Source organism: Pipistrellus kuhlii, unplaced genomic scaffold (genome assembly GCF_014108245.1).
Source record: "Pipistrellus kuhlii isolate mPipKuh1 unplaced genomic scaffold, mPipKuh1.p scaffold_m20_p_14, whole genome shotgun sequence".
Taxonomy (NCBI): domain Eukaryota; kingdom Metazoa; phylum Chordata; class Mammalia; order Chiroptera; family Vespertilionidae; genus Pipistrellus; species Pipistrellus kuhlii.
The window spans coordinates 46,134,007-46,152,397 of NW_023425449.1; the positions used below are offsets into that span (position 1 = coordinate 46,134,007).

General features: G+C 42.2%; 1 protein-coding gene across 2 annotated transcripts; it reads right to left on the reverse strand.

Annotated features, from left to right (window-relative positions):
- Nucleotides 1-1,437: 1,437 nt before the first annotated feature.
- On the reverse strand, nucleotides 1,438-18,051 carry OSGIN2 (oxidative stress induced growth inhibitor family member 2). Of its 2 annotated transcripts, XM_036437330.2 has the most exons (6): nucleotides 17,812-18,048; nucleotides 15,141-15,295; nucleotides 10,836-10,972; nucleotides 9,887-10,078; nucleotides 5,016-5,107; nucleotides 1,438-2,519 (listed from the first exon to the last, which is right to left on the reverse strand). In XM_036437330.2, exons 1-6 carry the CDS (start codon nucleotides 17,853-17,855, stop codon nucleotides 1,493-1,495), a joined length of 1,647 nt encoding a protein of 548 aa, XP_036293223.1. In that variant the 5' UTR covers nucleotides 17,856-18,048; the 3' UTR covers nucleotides 1,438-1,492. The 2 variants fall into 2 exon arrangements, with proteins under 2 accessions (XP_036293223.1, XP_036293224.1); XM_036437331.2 differs by lacking the exon at nucleotides 9,887-10,078 and having other exon boundaries at nucleotides 17,812-18,051.
- Nucleotides 18,052-18,391: the final 340 nt, after the last annotated feature.

Sequence of the window (18,391 nt, forward strand, 5' to 3'; positions counted from 1 at the left end):
GTTAGTTAAGTAGAGAATATCCAAAAATATCTTGGCAAGTTCCTGGATGTCTAAGTGTATGCCAGCATTATTGAACTGTTTAAAGTATTAGCAGCTAAGAATGTGAAGTATTTGTCAAATTTTCAATAATAAAAAATATTTTTAAAAGATCAGCATATTTGATAAATTAGATTTATACAATTAATTTCAAAGTAAAGAAAACCTGAGTTGTATCCCCACCCCTCTTCATATCCCATTTTCTTTTAGACCCTGTGTCTCAGCCTTTAACGAGCACACACATTCCTTGAGGAATCTGAGACACAGTTTCTGATGCACGAGCGTCTATGCTGCTAACAAGCTACAGAGCGAGCTGGGCTGGGCTTTGGACCACCTCCGAGGGGCAAGATGACCCAATATATGGCAAGGTCGATTTCTAGCCTAATGACAGTTTGGTTTATAGATTCAGGCTATAATGTTTTGGCATGAATCATAACCAAAAATGATCACAAAAAGTACTTTTAGGAAGAAGAGTATTTCAGTTGAGAGCTTAAAAAAACACCAAATTGGCCTATCTGCCTGACAGTGGCACCTCTGGCACATTACAGCGGTGATTTTTCAATCAGTGTGCTATCAGAATTTTTAAAATATGCATTACCTATCTATCAGGGGCACTGGCCTCTTTTCCTTTAGATTGTCAAATTAAAAAATGACAAGTCAGCACAATAGCTGTTCAGTGTGAACGTCCTGTCTGGAACCATAAATATAGAGTTGCATCTTATCAGTCATGTTGCATTATAAGGTTGTCTGATTGGTAGATTCTTGGTACCATAAGTCCTTCCATACAAGTAGAGGCACCTGACTTTTTTAAGTCACGGTAGAGCCATGGCCAGTGTTGCTCAGTTGTTTTGTGTTGTCCAGTGCGCCAGAAAGCTGCAGGTTTGATCCTTGGTCAGGGTGCGTTCAGGAGGCCACCCATCTCTGTTTCTCTCTCCTCCTCCTCCTCCATCTCTAAAAAAAAAAGTTACTGGAGCAAAAAAGGGTAGGCAATTATTTTTATAAGTCAAAATTATACCTATTTTCCCCCTGCCGGCATGGCTCAGTGGTTGAGTGTGGACCTATGAACCAGGAGGTCACAGTTCGATTCCCAGTCAGGGCACATGCCCAGGTTGTGCGCTCAATCCCCTGTATGAGGCATGCAGGAGACAGCTAGTCAGTTCTCTCTCATCATTGATATTTCTCTCTCTCCTGCTCCCTTCCTCTCTGAAATAAAATTTTTAAAAAAGATATTAAAAAATATGTTTTTGTCAGATCAGCAAAAAATCTATTTTTTGGTGTGCTACAGAATTTTAGTAATTAATTTATTTATGCCATGTAATAAAGTTACACCAAGTTCTTGTAACTTTAAAAAAATAGTTACTATTGCCTGAGACTCCAGTTAAATCAAGCCAGTACACTGCAAAAAGGTAAAAATCTTTAATGGTGAGCTGTCCACATAAATTACTTGTAAACCTCTTCAAGCTACCCCATCTCCTCCTCCTCTTTCAACAAATAAATGCTTTTTCTTCTGTCTTGTTGCTAAACAGTGTGTAATACCCAGTGCCCCTCCCTTTAAAAATCGAACGAAATTATCTCCAACTAAAGGACCCAATGCAAAAAGATGGGCTTCTTTCACACACTCATAGGTGTACGCATCTATTTCCACAGGATTGCCCTTACAAGTGATCGGGCGGCCCAAGTTATGGCCCAGGTAACAGCCTTCCTCTTTCAGAAAAGACAGGTTGGGATGAGAACCTATCAGCACTACGGCTGCAGAAAGTTTAAATATGGTCTTCAATCCAGAGACGCTCTGAAGGATGCACTTCATGTCCGACTTAAAGGAAAGCACACAGTGCTCAGGAAAGCTGGAGTAACCGGGTAAAGTACTGGAGTCTGCAGGTGACTGCGTACACATCATGTGATAGACCTTGTGGTATTCTGGATACAGCTTTTTAGGAAGCTGCTTGAAAATTAAACTTGGATCAGTTACTCGTCTGCGAAATGCATGAATCACAGGGATGTTGTTGTTGTAAGCACACAGGACTGCATCGGCTGCAGTGAGCCCAGAGCCTACAATTAACACTGGGTCCACTTTGCCCCGCAACTTCCCTTTGCTTACAGCCGCTCCAAACTCAGGCAGCGAATGAAACACAAAGGGGAGGTCTTCCCCTTCCACCTCCAGGCGGGCAGGGGAGTCCAGTGTTCCAGTGGCCAGGACGACATTCTCAGCAAAGAGTGTGAAGGGAACATGGGAACCATCTGCTGCTCGCTGGTAGCCCCGGACCTCCCAGTTCCTCTTGATAAACTTGGACTTCTCCATCTGCAAATGCTGTGCTGGAATCGCTCCCTCCTGACCACCATCCTCCTCCCGGGCTCTGTAGAGTCTCGACACAGAGGTGATGTAAGTGTTCTCTCTGAAGTTCTTCTGAAGGCCCATGACTTTCACATAATGTTTATAGTAACGAGCTACTTCCTCTGGCATAACTCGATCCCCTTTTAGGTTCCTGGAAAGGAAAAGGAAAAGGAAAACATCCTATGAGAACACGACTTTGTTTCTGTGATTATTACTTCTCCATCAGTAAGCTATTACATCTTTTCAATTCCCCTGAACTGTCTTAGCTATCCATGATCCTAACCCCTTACAAAGAAAGAAAACTTTTTAGTTAAAAGAGGAAGCCTCATGAAACCGGTTTGGCTCAGTGGATAGAGCGTCGGCCTGCGGATTGAAAGGTCCCGGGTTCGATTCCAGTCAAGGGCATGTACCTTGGTTGCGGGCACATCCCCAGTAGGGAGTGTGCAGGAGGCAGTGATCGATGTTTCTCTCTTATCGATGTTTCTAACTCTATCCCTCTCTCTTCCTCTCTGTGAAAAAATCAATAAAATATATTTTTAATAAATAAATAAATAAATAAGGAAGCTTCCTGAGGGTAGAGACTAGGCAATGCATGCCTGCTTCTCCATTGTATCTTGTCAGATTGGCTGCTTTTATCAATAAACAAAGGGATTAAAATGTGGATATGTGATCATTAGACTCCGTTACAGTCTATGTTACAATAGTAATCTAAATGATTCAGTTTATAGCTCTACTATTTAGTCTTTGTTCTGTATACTAAGCAATTTTCAACTGGTATTATCCCCAAAAATTTAAAATATGCAGTACCTGACTATTTAGTCAGGGACACTGACCTCTTCCCTTAGGTTGTCAAATAAAGTAAAATAACAGCAGCCAAAACAACAATAGCCAGTTGATGTGAATGAATCAAAAGTATACCCTTCAGATCAGCAAAACATATTTTTGGTGTGCCACAAAATTTTAGTAATTAGTTTATGTGTGCCATGAGATAAAAAGGGTTGAAAATCATTGTTGTAAGTAGACTAGCTTAATTACAATTATTGAGGTAGTACAGGTCTAACTGTAATACACAGATATCTTTGTTAAAGATAATATATGCCACTCTAACACAATTTTAGGAATGTGCTTCCTATTTTCCTAATGACCAAAAACAAGTCAGATCAGTCTTCTGTAAATAAAACTAGCTTATGTCTAAGTAAATAATATGACATTTGTTTTTCTCACTCAAATAACTAAATAAAATATTTTTATGAAAAAGTACATTAGTACATCTTTCGTTTTCCATTTGGACTTTAAAGCAATGGGCATTAGCACCCCTAACCATTGTCCCCCAATTAGAAATAAATGGAAAAACAAACCAAATCACTTCACATAATTCATTATAACTTGTTTTTGGAAAAAGTTAATAAAAACAGTCTTCTTAAAGTTTAATAATTTACAGTAATTAAGATTTAAAGCATATTAACTTTTGTGTTTTACAGAAACTATGTAGTAGTTACTATTAAGATCTCCACTTTATAGAGTAGGAAATTGACAGCTAATTGGTGTGACCAGGGTTGCATCAGGTTATAGAGTCAATCTCTAGAGATTTAAGAGTCTTCCTTCTTTTAGCACCATTCAAAGGCAGGAACTAACAGCGACAGTAATCCCCACTTAAGAAGGACAAACATTCCAATACAGAGTCATGAAGCTCCTTTTGTACTCACATAACAAAGTGAAGATGTTGAGCAGTTTTATTTACTGACCTATGAAAATCAGGAACTTGTACAACTTGCCTGATTTTGCAACTTTACATGTCAAATCCATATACAATTCTTTTTTAAAAACCCAAAAGAAATATTTGATAGGTTTAATTTCAATTATGCAATGCTGGTCTAAATTTGCTTTCCTTAAATCTTGTCAAATGAAGGATAATTTCTGTGGATTAATATGGATTCTATGAAAAAGTCAAGCATTCAAATGGTACAGCCCTGTTCTAACAAAAGTTAAGTAACTTCCTGCTTTCATTTGCAGGAATGAAATGTTTTCGTGAGCAGTCAAATTAGACAGAGTCTCTGAATTAGTAATTCCTATTTAATATTACTATCCTTAAAAACAATAAGGCTTTTCAATTTTTCTTTTTAAATTTTAGGTTCTTTCCCCAAAATAAACAAACTTGTATTCTTCCAAATTGAGATTTCTTCTCAGTTACTCAGTTAATATTTCCTACTAAATATTTACCTTTATGTCTAAGTAGCCAATCACACCATCAATTCTAGTTTATTCCATCACTCTAAACGACTAATCATATGTACTCCTCTAGTTTGAATGTCAAACACATGTACACATGAACTATGCATACATGAATGTATATATCCACTCTTAAAAATAAGTGACTGAGTGTGGAAAGGATGTGTGGGTCGATGAGAAAGTAAACGTGGTTAACAGGATAAATCCATGCTGAGCAGAGCAGTGGGAGCCCAGCCCACAGAAAAGCCCTCCTGACCTCCGGTGCTTCTGGGGCAGTTCGAGGGGGACAGCTCCGAGTCCCTGCTGCAGAGGCTTCTGACGGGAGCACGAGAGACACAGACATCTGCATTATTCAACCAAGACAGGCTCAGGTACTCTTCCCATTGCAACCAAAGAATTGTGATAGTTTCATCTTTACCTTCGTTTGCTAGTCACCCAGTCTTTAAATTTAAGTCCAGGGAGCTCCATCCAATTTCCAAAGCTGATTGTCAACATGGAGCCTTCCATATTCTATTTGGATAAAAAAATGTGCAATCAAAAAATGCATTTAGGTGACATGGGGCTTTTTGTTGTTTTTTAACCAAACCCATCTATAAACTTGAAGAGTCTGGATAAGGAGAGCTCAAAGGAGTCCTAAATGGTTATATAAATTACCTCTCAAAGTTTATTCCAATAAATTTTCAAATAATACTTTCATCATTTGGTAGTGTCTATCTGTATACTTGTTTCATACAGTTATAATTTACAGAACAAATTTATATTACCACCCAGTGCGCACACAATGTTAACAGTTTTGGCCTATAATCAACATGATAATTCAGATATAGATACTTTAGTGAAACAAATGGATATTTTTATCTTTTAAATAAAAAGAAAAGGGTCATTAATTTCCAACTTTATTATTTTTTTTTAATTTATTTGTCAATTTCAGAGAGGGAAGGAGAGAGAGAGACAGAAGATGGAAACATCAATGATGAGAGGATCTTTTATCGGCTACCTCCTACTGGGGGTCTAACCTGCAACCTGGGAATGTGCCCTGACTGGTAATTGGACCGTGACTTCCTGGTTCATAGGTTTGACACTCAACCACTGAGCCATGCTAGCCTGGCAATTTCCACACTTTAGATGTCTTTTCATTTTATTATTAATAATTTTTTTAATGGGCAGCACAACAGCCTCCCCCCATCAATTGTAATTAGGAAGTCTAAGCTGGTTCGGCTAAAGCAGCACCTCTTTCTAGAACGAGGGAAAAGCAGCAGTGGTGGCCTAATTAAGGACAGACTCACTGCTAATGCTATGCTGCCTTTAAGCTCCCATGCCCTCTTTACTTCTGTTTTGCTCAGTACAAAGGAAGAAAGGCCCAAGGGCCCCCAGCACCTGTCGCAGTGTCCTCAATGACCTCTTTTACTAATTTTCTCAGCTATGGCTTCTTTTCCCTTAACTCTCTCGCCTACAGCCGGCATTGGCAATGGCCAACATTTTCAGAACGCTTGTTAAGTGCTAGGCCTTATGAAGCTAATTTGTGACACATCACCAAAGGAGAGAATGCAGCAACCTGCCACTGCTTTGAGGCAGGTTTGGGCCTGGGACTTGGATCAGAACCACGATGGAAAACTAGGACCATCAGAAGGGGAGCTGTTAATTTATTATATGTCAAAAGTTATCTGTAGCCACATAATCATCTCATCTTGAACTCAAAAACCTTAAAGCACTGCATTCTACTTTCTTTTTTTCTTTTTTTAATATATATATTTTATTGATTTTTTTTTTAGAGAGAGGAAGGGAGAGAATGAGATAGAGAGCTAGAAACGTCGATGAGAAACATCGACCAGCTGCCTCTTGTACACCCCCTACTGGGGATGTGCCCGCAACCAATGTACATGCCCTTGACTGGAATCGAACCTGGGACCTTTCAGTCCGCAGACCGACGCTCTACCGCTGAGCCAAACCGGTTTTCGGCCTGCATTCTACTTTCTGTAAACAATCTCTTAACCTTATTCCCACTGCACCAGTTCTTCAGTTAGTTTCAAGTCCTAGTCCCTTCATCTGTTCATTTTTCTCCCAATCACCTTTATTTCTCCTATGCAACCTGTATGCCATGAGGCCTGCAGTCATGGAAACCGTATATCAAGGGGTATGTAGGAGCATACAGAAAGAGGCTATTTCTTCAAGGAAACAAGCAGAATTTGCGAGATGCACTGTTAGAAAGGGAAACTATTCTAGGCAGAATAAGCAAGCCATGTGACTGTCAATAAAAAACTCACCAGGGTGCAGAAAAGGATTAACAGGCTCAGACTGCGTTAGCCCTGCATATTACCAAGACAGATCTGTGTTCAAAACTGGCACTTGGTCACCTCCTAGGAGATACCATCTGATCCTTGGAATAGTCCACCCGATGAGTGTTTTCTGCGTGCCAGAGCCTGGGCCAGGCCGCACCAGTGGGCCGGGCACATTTATCCTCACATGGGATTACGGTGAACACCGCAGTTTGCTCTGGGAGGCAGGGACCAGACAGAGGCCAATCACATGGGAGCTGCTGGCTTGCATGGCTGACTCCCCCACAAAATCTCTGAACAACAAGGCGTGGATGAGCATCCCTAATTGGCTCCCACTTGATAAATGAAATGTACACAACTTTTAGATATAACATTACACTAATAATAGGAATACTAGAGGCCCAGTGCACAAATTCATACACCAGTGGGTCCCTAGGCCTAGCCTGCAGGATTGGGCCGAAACTGGCTCTCTGACATCCCCAAGGGGTCCTGGATTGTGAGAGGTGCAGACCAGTGCCAATCCGGGCCAAGGACGGATGCAGGATGTTGGCCAGCCGGGGAGGGACTGTGGGAGGCCTCCAGGATGTTTCCAGCCTGTCTTGCTCAGTCCCTACCAGCCGGACCCCCAGAAGCAACCTAACCTACCAGTCAGAGTGTCTACCCCCTGGTGGTCAGTGCACATTATAGCCACTGGTCAACCAGTCAACTTGTCTGCCTCCTGATTATCAGTTGAACGGCCTTAGCATATCATTAGCATATTGCACTTTGATTGGTTGAAAAGACAACCAGACACTTAACTATTAGGCTTTTATTATATAGAAGGATCCAAATGAAGTCTACTTAAAATCTGATATTTAATGTTAAATTTTCATGAAGCTTGTAGTTCATAACATAGCAAATTTATTTTATTTATACAACAAATGAGTATTCTCAGCACACTAGATATTATATTGACTGCTAAGGACAACGTAAACAAGAATTATTAGTTGCTGCCTCTAATGAAATGTACTGACTCTAAATATTATCAGTTATCTTACTAAGCTTCTGCTATGAACTACACTGTGCCACCTCCAAATTCCAAGGGAAACTCCAACACCCAGTGTGAAGATATTTGCAGGTGGAGCCTTTCGGAGGACATTAAGCCTAAGATGAGGTCACACTGGGGGGGGGGGGGGGGGGGGCACCCTCATGTCAGGATTAATGGCTTTATAGGAGGAAGACAGATCATGCTGTCACTGGCAAGAAAGCAGCTGTCTACAAACCAGGAAAAGAGCGCTCACCACAAAGTGAGTACACTGGCACCTTGATCCTGGTCAGCTTCCAAACTGGGAAATAGTGTCTGTTGTTTAAACCACCTGGTCTATGGTAGTTTGTTATAGCATCTCAAGCAAACTAATACAGATTTATTTTTATATTTTTCACTTAAGATACTGAAAATATAGAGAAATAATGGATATTGGTATGAAATAGCGTGTGAAATTTTGTAAATTCTAAAATAAATAAGTAAAAGTACTTTGACTATGAAATGTCAAAGTACCCCTGAGCCCTGCATCTGGCTCCCTCCTGAGGGGAGTGGCCTGCAACACTGGGTCAAAACCAGCTCTCCCATATCCACCAAGGGGTCCGAGATTATGAGAGGGCACAGGCCAGGCCAAGAGACCCCACTGATGCATGATCAGAGTTGGGGAGGGACTCCAGGGCATATCTGGCCCATTTCATTCAGTCCTAATCAGCCAGCCCCCAGCAGCAAGCTAACCTACTGGTCCGAGCACCTGCCCCCTGTGGTCAGTGCACATCATAGCGAGCAGTTGAGCTGCCTTAACATTCCATTAGCATATTACACTTTGATTGATTAAACGGTTGACCAGATGACCAGACCTTAGCATATTAGGTTTTTATTATATAGGATTCCATGTTTCTCAAGTCTTCATGTTTTCCAGCATTATTGTTTTTTTGTGGTTTTTTTTTACTCATTTCTGCTCTAGTCTGCCTAATTGTTCAAAGTTTATTGCAGTAAACTATTCTCTCTTAATTTGTATAAATTATGGACTGAATTTTTATTTTCAATGACTTTATTTTTATTTTTAGAAGTCTGATTTGCACTGAAACCGGTTTGGCTCAGTGGGTAGAGCATTGGTCTGCGGACTGAGGGGTCCCAGGTTTGATTCCAGTCAAGAGCAAGTACGTTGGTTGTGGGCACATCCCCGGTGGGGGTTGTGCAGGAGGCAGCTGATCAATGTCTCTCTCTCATCGATGTTTCTAGCTCTCTATGTCTCTCCCTTCCTCTCTGCAAAAAATCAATAAAATATATTTTAAAAAAAGAAAAAAATATATTTTCTACATCTACACGAATAAAAGAGAAATATGCAAAATTGACCATACCTCCATGACAACAACCAGCCAATCAGGAGTGAGTGTGCAAATTAACCCAACAAAGCTGGTGGGTTTATTTGCATGAGCAGGTGTGAGCAAAGACTGAACACTGAAAATTGAAGAGTCTTGGCTTCTCCGCTATGGCTAGAGCAGAGAAGCCAAGCCTCGCTGTGGCCGGAGCGCAGAAGCCAAGCCTCGCTGTGGCCGGAGTGGAGAAGCCAAGCCTCGCTGTGGCCGGAGCGGAGAAGCCAAGCCTCGCTGTGGCCGGAGTGGAGAAGCCTAGCCTCGAGGCTTGGCTTCTCTGCTGCGGCTGGAGCGAAGGCCTGGGTCCTGGCGCCAGAGGAAACCGGTGCTGGCAGCCAGGGGAAGGAAAGCCTGTTGCACAAATCTTCATGCAACAGGTCTCTAGTAAATCTTATAAAATGACATAAAAAAAGTGCTTATTCTAAGAATATAAGTAATCAAATTTGGCTTAACTTCTAGTAATTACCCACATCAAATTAATTAGGATTAAAACTCCAGATAAAAATTCAGTTTATATATATAACATTGTATCAAAATGTTTAAGAATCAAAATTGTCTTATTAATAAGATCTATATAATAACACAGAATGAAATGCTAAGAAAATTGTATACTCACATGCCAAGCTCCACCAGGTGGGCCTTTACCAAGAACTAAGTGAGGAATATAATGATGTTGTTCTAATTTCCAATGCAAAACAGATGGATAATCCTTCCCAAAGTCAGCATCTGGATGAAGGAGTGTGTCAAAGAGTACTGCAACTGGATTGGTTGACCGGCCTTCAAGGCCCTCAGACAAGTATTCTAAATCCTGAATTAAAAAAAAGGGGGTGGGGGGCAGATAGAGTTTGAAAAAAGAAAAACACAAACCACTACTATTATAACAAAAGTGAAGGCAATTACTCTAACCCAGCATTCCCCCCCAGAGAGTATGCTGCACAGCATTGGTGTCCCTTAAGATCTTAGCAGAGTCTATGGTCAAATATGGGAAAGGTTGGGTCTCAACGAATCTAATCTGCTCCTTTTACTGCAAAATTTGAAGACGACTTTAACATGCTAATATGCCTTAATATGTCTACAGTGACATGCAGTAATAAAAGGCAGCCCTTTCCAAACTCATTTAAGCATACAGCACCTATAAAACTTTTTATTTTATTTTATATTTTATTGATTTTACACAGAGAGGAATTGAGAGGGACAGAGTTAGAAACATTGATGAGAGAGAAACATCGACCAGCTGCCTCTTGCACACCCCACACTGGGGATGTGCCCGCAACCAAGGTACATGCCTTTGACCGGAATCGAACCCGGGACCCTTCAGTCCCTAGGCCGACGCTCTATCCACTGAGCCAAACCAGTCCCGGCGAAACTTTATCAGGAAATCATATGGGAAATTCTATTCTTATCAAATCAGGAAATAAATAAAAGTAAGCAGGATGTATTTACAAATCTAAAATTAAATGATAAAAAGTGTTATTAGAATAAAGGACTTCTAATTAAACACAATGCTTAGATAAACTGAACTAATCTTGTTTCAGTATAAAAAATTAAAAGGATTGAAATAATACCTGATCAACAAGGGAAAGATGTCTTGCTTCTTGCAGCTTACTCTGTAAGACTGTATTTGGATGTATTGTTTCTGATGATAAATATGGTCGGTAGCCTGATAACATATAAGAAAGGCAGATCCCTGAGGGTCCATTTCCTATTTAAAAAAAGAGAAGGTAGAGACGGTATGTCAAGCACCACATGCCTCTTCCTGGCTTTCCTCCTCCTTCACACATGGCTTTTCCTCACGAATTCTGCCTTCTCTAAACTCTGAAAACCAAGTCTTCACAAGACTCTGACTTTTGCTTTAACTCCTGGTTTTTGTGGGGAGTCTCATCTACTCAAAGCTTCAACTCTCTCTGCTACTGATTCCCAAAATTATATCTAGGCTGACCTCTTCCCCAAAACTATACTTCACATTTCCATATGCTACTTCTTTACACCGCCTGACAGGCCCACTAACAACTTAATCAGAATGCATTACAGCAGATCCATGCGTCCCTTCATTTAGCTGCCCTCCTCCTACACCCCCTCCTTCTCCACAGATGGCACGAGCAAAACCCTGCGCTCCTTAGCTTCTGGTTCTGCACCAATCGTGTCATCTGTGTCCATTCGGTGGTCTTTGCTTTTCTCCCATATTTTCACTCAGAAGGTAGTCGCCCCCTCCCTCCCCTCAAGTTCACCTGCTCCAACTATTCCACACTCAGGTGGCTTTGGTAACACATGGACTTCAGCATGTTGCTTCCTCTACTTTAAAGGACTTAACTGCTTGTTGCTGACTACCCAGTATTCTCTATGTTCTAGTCTCGACCATCTTTCCAGTCCCATCTCCTAATGCTGCCTTCCATGTTTCATATGCTTTAACTAAAACCAAACTGCATTTGTCATTGAAATATTTCCATTTCAATAGTTCCCTTAGTCTGGGTTTGCTACCTCTCTATTATCTACATCTATCAAAAATTGAATCCAACTGGGACAGCTGCTAGCCATAGGGGTAAAAAAACACCTACTCTTAGCCTAATATTTTGTCCCAAATACGCTCACAGATGTGAATATGAAAAGTAAAATCATAAGAATATTGGTAAAGTGGGTGCTATTTCCATTTATGATGCTGGAGTGGGAAGACTTTAAGCATAACACAGAACTCAGAAGACAGAGTCCAGTAAACCTTTGCCTTCTATTAACAACTGATAAGTCGTGGGAATTAAGATCCGAGGAAAAGAGCTAATTTCCTTGAATCAAAAAGAGACAAAACTGAAGAAGAGAAGTCATGATAACAGCAAGAGCTATAGAAAAAGCATCTGACAAAACCCAACACCTATTCATGATAAAAACTCTAAGCAAACTACAGAGAGGAATTTCCTCAGCTTGAAAAGGATTTTCTACAAAAAGCCCACAGCTAACACCGTGCTCAGTGGTGAGACATTAGGTGCTTTCCCTCTAAGATCAACAACAGGACAAGGATGTCTCTTCATACCATTCCTATTCAACAGACATCCTGAGAGAGGTCCTAGATAATAAAGGCAAGAAAAGGAAACTCTGTGGCCCAAGTAAGTACCCACTGAGTCCCACAGAGTAACTGCTCTGTGGTCTTGGGGCTCAGGAGGAAAGAAGGAAGTTCCCTATGTTCTGGAAACTTTCAGGATGCTCCCTCAAGGAAAAGGCATGTGGCATGCCCAGCAAGAACACAAGAGAGTGAAATGTAACAATTCCTAAACCTGGGTCGCATCTCCTTCCTTGAGCAGCTTGTTAAAATACAGATGGCCAGCCCAGCTGGCATGGCTCAGTGGTTGATTATAACCTAGGAACCAGGAGATCACAGTTGATTCCTGGTCAGGTCACATACTCGGGTCATAGGCTCAATCCCTAGTGTGGGTTGTGCAGGAGGTAGCCAATCAATGATTCTCTCTCATCATTGATGGTTCTATCTCTTCCTCTCCCTTCCTCTCTGAAATCAATAAAAAATACAGATGGCCAAGCCGTGACCCCAGTGCAGCTTCCGGAGAGACATCTGTGTGGTTAACCAGCTAAGCAAGAAAAATTTTAAAAAGACAAGAAAAGGAAATAAAAGGTACAGACTTGGGGGGAATAAAAAACTCTCTTTGTTCACAAGGCCATATTATCTATGTAGAAAATCCCAAAGAATTGAAAAAAGTCCTGGAACTAACAGGCAATTATACCAAGGTTGCAAGATACAGAAGGCAGTTACTTTCCTATATATCTGCAATGACAAGCAGACCTTGAAATGCAATGCACAACACTGCTTATATTTGCACAGAAAAGAAAAATACTTGGATATAAATCTAGAATAACACATTTAAGATCTATATGAGGAAAACCACAAAACTGATGAAAGAAATTAAAGCATATCTAAACATATGGAAACAGTTCATGCTTGTGACTAGGAAGAATCAATCTTGTTAAGATGTCAGTTCTTCCCAATCTAAACTACAGATTTAATGAATCCAAATCAAAATCCCCATCAAGTTACTCTGTGGATAAGGCAAACTGGTTCTAAAGTTTAAGTGGGAATGTGGAAAATCCAGAATAGCCAGCACAATATAGAACAAAATAAAGACTGAAACCATCCAACTTCAAGTCTTGCTGTAAAACTAGTCAGCAACACAGTGTGGAAAAAAATAAAAGGACAAAATCAAAGGAACACAATAGAGAACCCAGAGAACTTCACAAGGATACACAACTTATTTTTGATAAGAAAGCAAAGGCAATGGTGGTAGGTCTTTTCAATAAATGGTGCTAGAACAAATGTACATCCACACATCAATGTATAAATCTGGATAGTAACCTCACAAGAGGCCCAGTGCACAGAATTCGTGCATGGGGCAGTCCCCAGACCTGTCCAGCAATCGGAGCTGATCGGGGCCGATGGCTGTCGATGGGGCCTCCCTTCCCTGGCTGCTGGCCTGGGGCACAATGGACTCGAAACAGATCACAGATGTAAATATAAGATGCAAAATAATGAAACTTATAGGAGATAACAGGAGAAAATCTAGATGACCTGGGTTTTGGTAATGAATTTTAAAAAACTAAGCATAGTCTTACCAGGTGATCCAGCAATTGCATTCCTTGGGTTTTACCAAAATGAATTGAAAACTTAATGGTCATGCAAAAATCTTCATGTTTATAGCAACTTTACTCATAATTGTCAAAAATTGGAAGCAATCAAGATGTCATTCAATTAGTGAATAGGTAAACAAATTGTGAAACATCCATACAATAGAAAACCAATACATACATTAAGGAAATTCGCTCAGGCTGGTGGTGCTACTGCCAAGAATAACACATTAGGTTAAGCTACACTCATTGGCTGAGGCCAAACAGAAAGATTGTTTGTGCGGAGTGAGGTGGTGAGGTACAGAAGCAGGTGGTTTTTCTTGACTTTCCTATAGCCAAGCTCAAACAAAAAGTCAGGGTTTTTTGATTCCCAAGATATCAAGGATGGAAATCAGAGTGGGTGTTAAGTTGGAAAATGCTACACGAGGTACAGTCTTAAAGAATATCCTGGGTGAGAAACGGTGCAGAAACGCCTTTATCCTCTGCTTAGAGGGGACTCTGTATAGAACTCTAGTCCGTCCGTCCGTCCTTCCTTCCTTCACTGAGTGTCCCACATACTGGTCAGAGGAGAGGGCTTTTCTCTTCACTGACTTTGAAACAAAATATAGGTTGTCTTCATTACCAGGACAGTGGCATAAAATCACAACTAATAGTATCCTATATAATAAAAGGCTAATATGCAAACTGTCCCTTCAACTGAGAGTTCTACCAGGAGTTCAACCAGGAGGCGGGGCTGATGGCCAACTGCCTTCAGCCCCTCCCCTGGGCCAGCTGGACCCGGCCTGTGCATGAATTTGTGCACTGAACTTCTAGTCTAATATAGTAATAGAGGAATATATAAATTAGCCAAGACACTGTAACATCACCACCCACCTACAAGCGGTAGAGAGCTATAGGAAGGTGGGGTAGCAAGCTACAAGCAGTGGAAGCTACCAGCAGCAGTGGGCAGGGTGCCCAGCTGAGGTAAGCAGCAGGGAGCTACTCACACTCAGATTCGTGCGTAGGGCTACTAGTTTTAAAATAACAGAGTAATCCTTAATGAATGGATGCTGTCTGCATTCTACTACAGGATCTCAATTAGGTAAACCATGTAAATCTCTTCAAAGATTTGGTTATTGGTTGTTTTAAGATATTAAACCTAACAATACTTTTTAATAAAATCCCAAGAACTTATATAACTATGTAACTGTAAATGTGTAAAAGTAGTAAGGATCACCACTAACCTTAAGAGATATAATGCAGAAACTTACCTATTACTACCACAGGCAAAGTCACTGATGAATCTTCAAGTAAAGAAGTTTCTTCAACTAAGGGCATCGCTTTAACTTTTCGCCCCAAATTATCACCAAAATATTGAACTAAGGAATTATAAATCTCTCCTTCGGTTTCAGTGTCACCATAGTTTCTTTTTAAAAACAAACATGAAACAAAAACAAGAGATAAATAGTTAGTATAGCCTTTATGAAAATCTATTCAGATTTTATTTAGGCACCAAAAAAATTCCATAGTTCCATAAAAGGAAAAAATCCTTCCGATTAATGTTTTCAAATCAGTAGCTTAGCTACATGTCAATCTACACCATTTTGAATGTCAGAAATCCTAAATAGCTGCTACTGTCTCTTTATAGGAAAGTCCTACATAAGACAAGTCCCAAATAAGAAGCTATCTTTAAAATGACCAAAGACACAGGATTATGTCGAGATTTTTAATTTTCTGAGAACATGTACGAGTAGGTAGTTTCTTTTTTTTACTTTTCTTTCATTAATAGAAAGTACATTAAAGGCAATATATTTAAAACAAAATAATCACACCTAATATTTTAAGGAAAAGTTACTGTACTTATATTATGTGCTTTGGTAAATTAGGTTTATACATTTTTTTTCTCAAAAAGATACTGAAATATGGAAAGATCTTAATGCTGATTTCTAATCTACCTTCTTTCCCAACTGCCTTCCTAGAAACTAGTCTTAGCATTCTGACATGCTCAACATCTTCTCATGTGCTTATTAGGCATTTATATATCTTCTTTGGAGAAAGTAAAATTCTTTGCCCACTTTCAAATTGGGTTCTTTTTTTATTGTTGAGGTTAAAAAATCCTTTATAGCCGAAACTGGTTTGGCTCAATGGATAGAGCGTCGGCTTGGGGACGGAAGGGTCCGGGGTTCGATTCCAGTCAAAGGCATGTATCTTGGTTGCGGGCACATCCCCAGTAGGGGGTGTGCAAAAGGCAGGTGATTGATGACTCTCTCTCATAGATGTTTCTAACTATCTCTCTCCCTTCCTCTCTGTACAAAAATCAATAAAATATATTTTTAAAAATCCTTTATATATATCCCTTTTCAGATACATGATTTACAAATATTTTCTTTCATTCTGTGTGTTGCCTACTCACTTTCTTTATGTTGTCTTTTTAATCACAAAGGTTTTACATTTTGATCAAGTCCAATTTATTTTTCTTTTGTTGCTATGCATTTGGTGTCATATCTAAGAAACCAATATTTAATCCAAAATCACAAAAATTTACTCCAATGCTTTCTTCTACAAGTTTTCTAATTCTTATATTTAGGTTTTTCATTCATTTTAAGTTAGTTTTTGGATATGGTGTGAGGTAGGAGTCCAACTTCACTATTTTGCTTGTGGATATTTGTCCTAGCACCATTTGTAGAAAAGACCGTTATTTCCCCTTTGCCTCACAATCCCATAGAAAACCAAGTGGCCACAGCATAAGAATTTATGTCTGGACTCTTGATTTTTGGCTGAGTTCAACTGTGCAATTCCATATACTTTTCTGGAGGAAAAAACTCAGCTAGAATTTTGATAGGATTGCACTGACTTTGTAGGTCAGTTGAGAAATGGTCATCTAAATACAGGGTGGGGCCAAAATAGGTTTACAGTTGTTTATAAGGTAAATAATATAACTAATAAATAATACAAGAATAAAACTTTGAGTACCTTACTGTAAACCTCTTTTTGCCCCATCCTGTATATTAAGATTTTCAATCCCTACATAGTATTCCTTTTCATTTACTTAGGCCTTCTTTAGGTATTCTCGGTGATGTTTTGTGGTTTTAAGGGTACAAGTCCTTGTTAAAATTACTCCGATTTCATTCTTTCGGATGTTCATAGGACTGGAATAAACTACAGCTGCTGGTGGAGGGCCTGGCCTTCAATACATAAAAACTGCTACACCTGTGAAGGCAGCAGCAGAGGAATGCGTGGGTGCTCCTCTTGGGCCAGTATGGGGTGCGTAAAAGTACTCTTAATTCTGAAGAAATAAGCATAAGCAATCCTCCTAGATATGTGCAACAACTGTGACGTGCTATGAACGGAGTTGTGATTTCCAGTGGTGACAAAGTCACACAGATTACTCTGATTTTATTCATAACTGAGTATAAGATTTCGGTTTTTAAATTGCAGCGAAAATTCGGTGGTACCAAGCTTTCTTCACCTCCATGGTCAGGGGCAACTTACATTCTACCTCTGGCCCAATTTCATGAGCTTGTAGCTCTGCCTTTGGCGAAAGGAAAGTTCCGCGGGCGGTGCTGTGCTGCACGTGGAGGGGGGCCCCGCCCGCAGCGCCCCGCCGCCCCAGGTCTCCAGGACCCGGGCCCCAGGGAGCGCCCGGGCCGCCTGGCCAGACCGCACCCCGAAAACGCAGCTGCTGCCGCCCTCACCAGGGACTGGGCTCACCAGGAGTTTCATGAGGAAATAAAAAACCTGAGGGGGCGGCTCGCGACCCCCCCGCAAACTGCAGCTGGGCAGCGCCGGGCCGGCCTGCGGGGTGAGCCCGTGCCCGAGGCCGGGCTGCGGGGCTGCGAGCAGAGGGGAGGCCGCGGGGGCGGGGGAGGCGCCGCCCGCCCGCCCGCCCGCTCCCCGCCCGCCCCCCGCCCCGCTCCTCCCGCTCCCCCCGCGGGAAGTCACCTGAAATGCCCGGCCAGGGAGCAGCGGCAGCACCACACGGGCATGGAGCGCGGGCCCCGCCGCCGCCGCCTCCCCGGCGGGGCCGCCCGGCGGGGTCGAGGGTCGAGGGTCGGGGGTCGCGGTGCCCGGAAGCCACGGCGGAGCGGCCGGCGAGCCTGGGCGCCGGGGGTCGGACGCAGCTTCCGCTCCCGCGGCGGACCCGACGCTCCCGACGCCGCGGACGGCGGGGCGGGGCCTCCTCGCAGGTGCGGGGCCCGCGATTGGCTCGGCCCGGCCTGGGGCGGTGCCTCGGGGGCAGAGAGGAGACAGGCCCCGCCCCCCGCCCATTCACCGCCGGGCGCCGCCTCCCTGCGGAGCGCCGGACCTGGGGCGGTGGGGCCTCCCGTTTGCTCCGGCCGGGTGGCCTCGGGGCGACTCGGGGAGGGGATCTCGGGTGGTCGCAGGGTGACGGGCGGGGCAGAGCGGGCCGCTGGGGCCCTTTGGTGGCCGGGTTGGGGCGGGTCCGGGGTGTGAGGGCGCAGGGGCCGGATGACGCCGACCCCAGGCGCCGCGCCCGCAGGGTGCAGACGGAGGCTGTCCT

What these genes read in the sequence shown, in the direction of transcription:
- OSGIN2 (XM_036437330.2), bottom strand. Translation starts at nt 17,855, where the DNA reads ATGCCCGTGTGGTGCTGCCGCTGCTCCCTGGCCGGGCATTTCAG. An exon ending in ATCTTTCCCTTGTTGATCAG is followed by an intron (nt 10,079 to 10,835) that starts GTATTATTTCAA and finishes TTTTTAATTCAG; the next exon opens with GATTTAGAATACTTGTCTGA. An exon ending in TGGGTGACTAGCAAACGAAG is followed by an intron (nt 2,520 to 5,015) that starts GTAAAGATGAAA and finishes TTTCCTTTCCAG; the next exon opens with GAACCTAAAAGGGGATCGAG.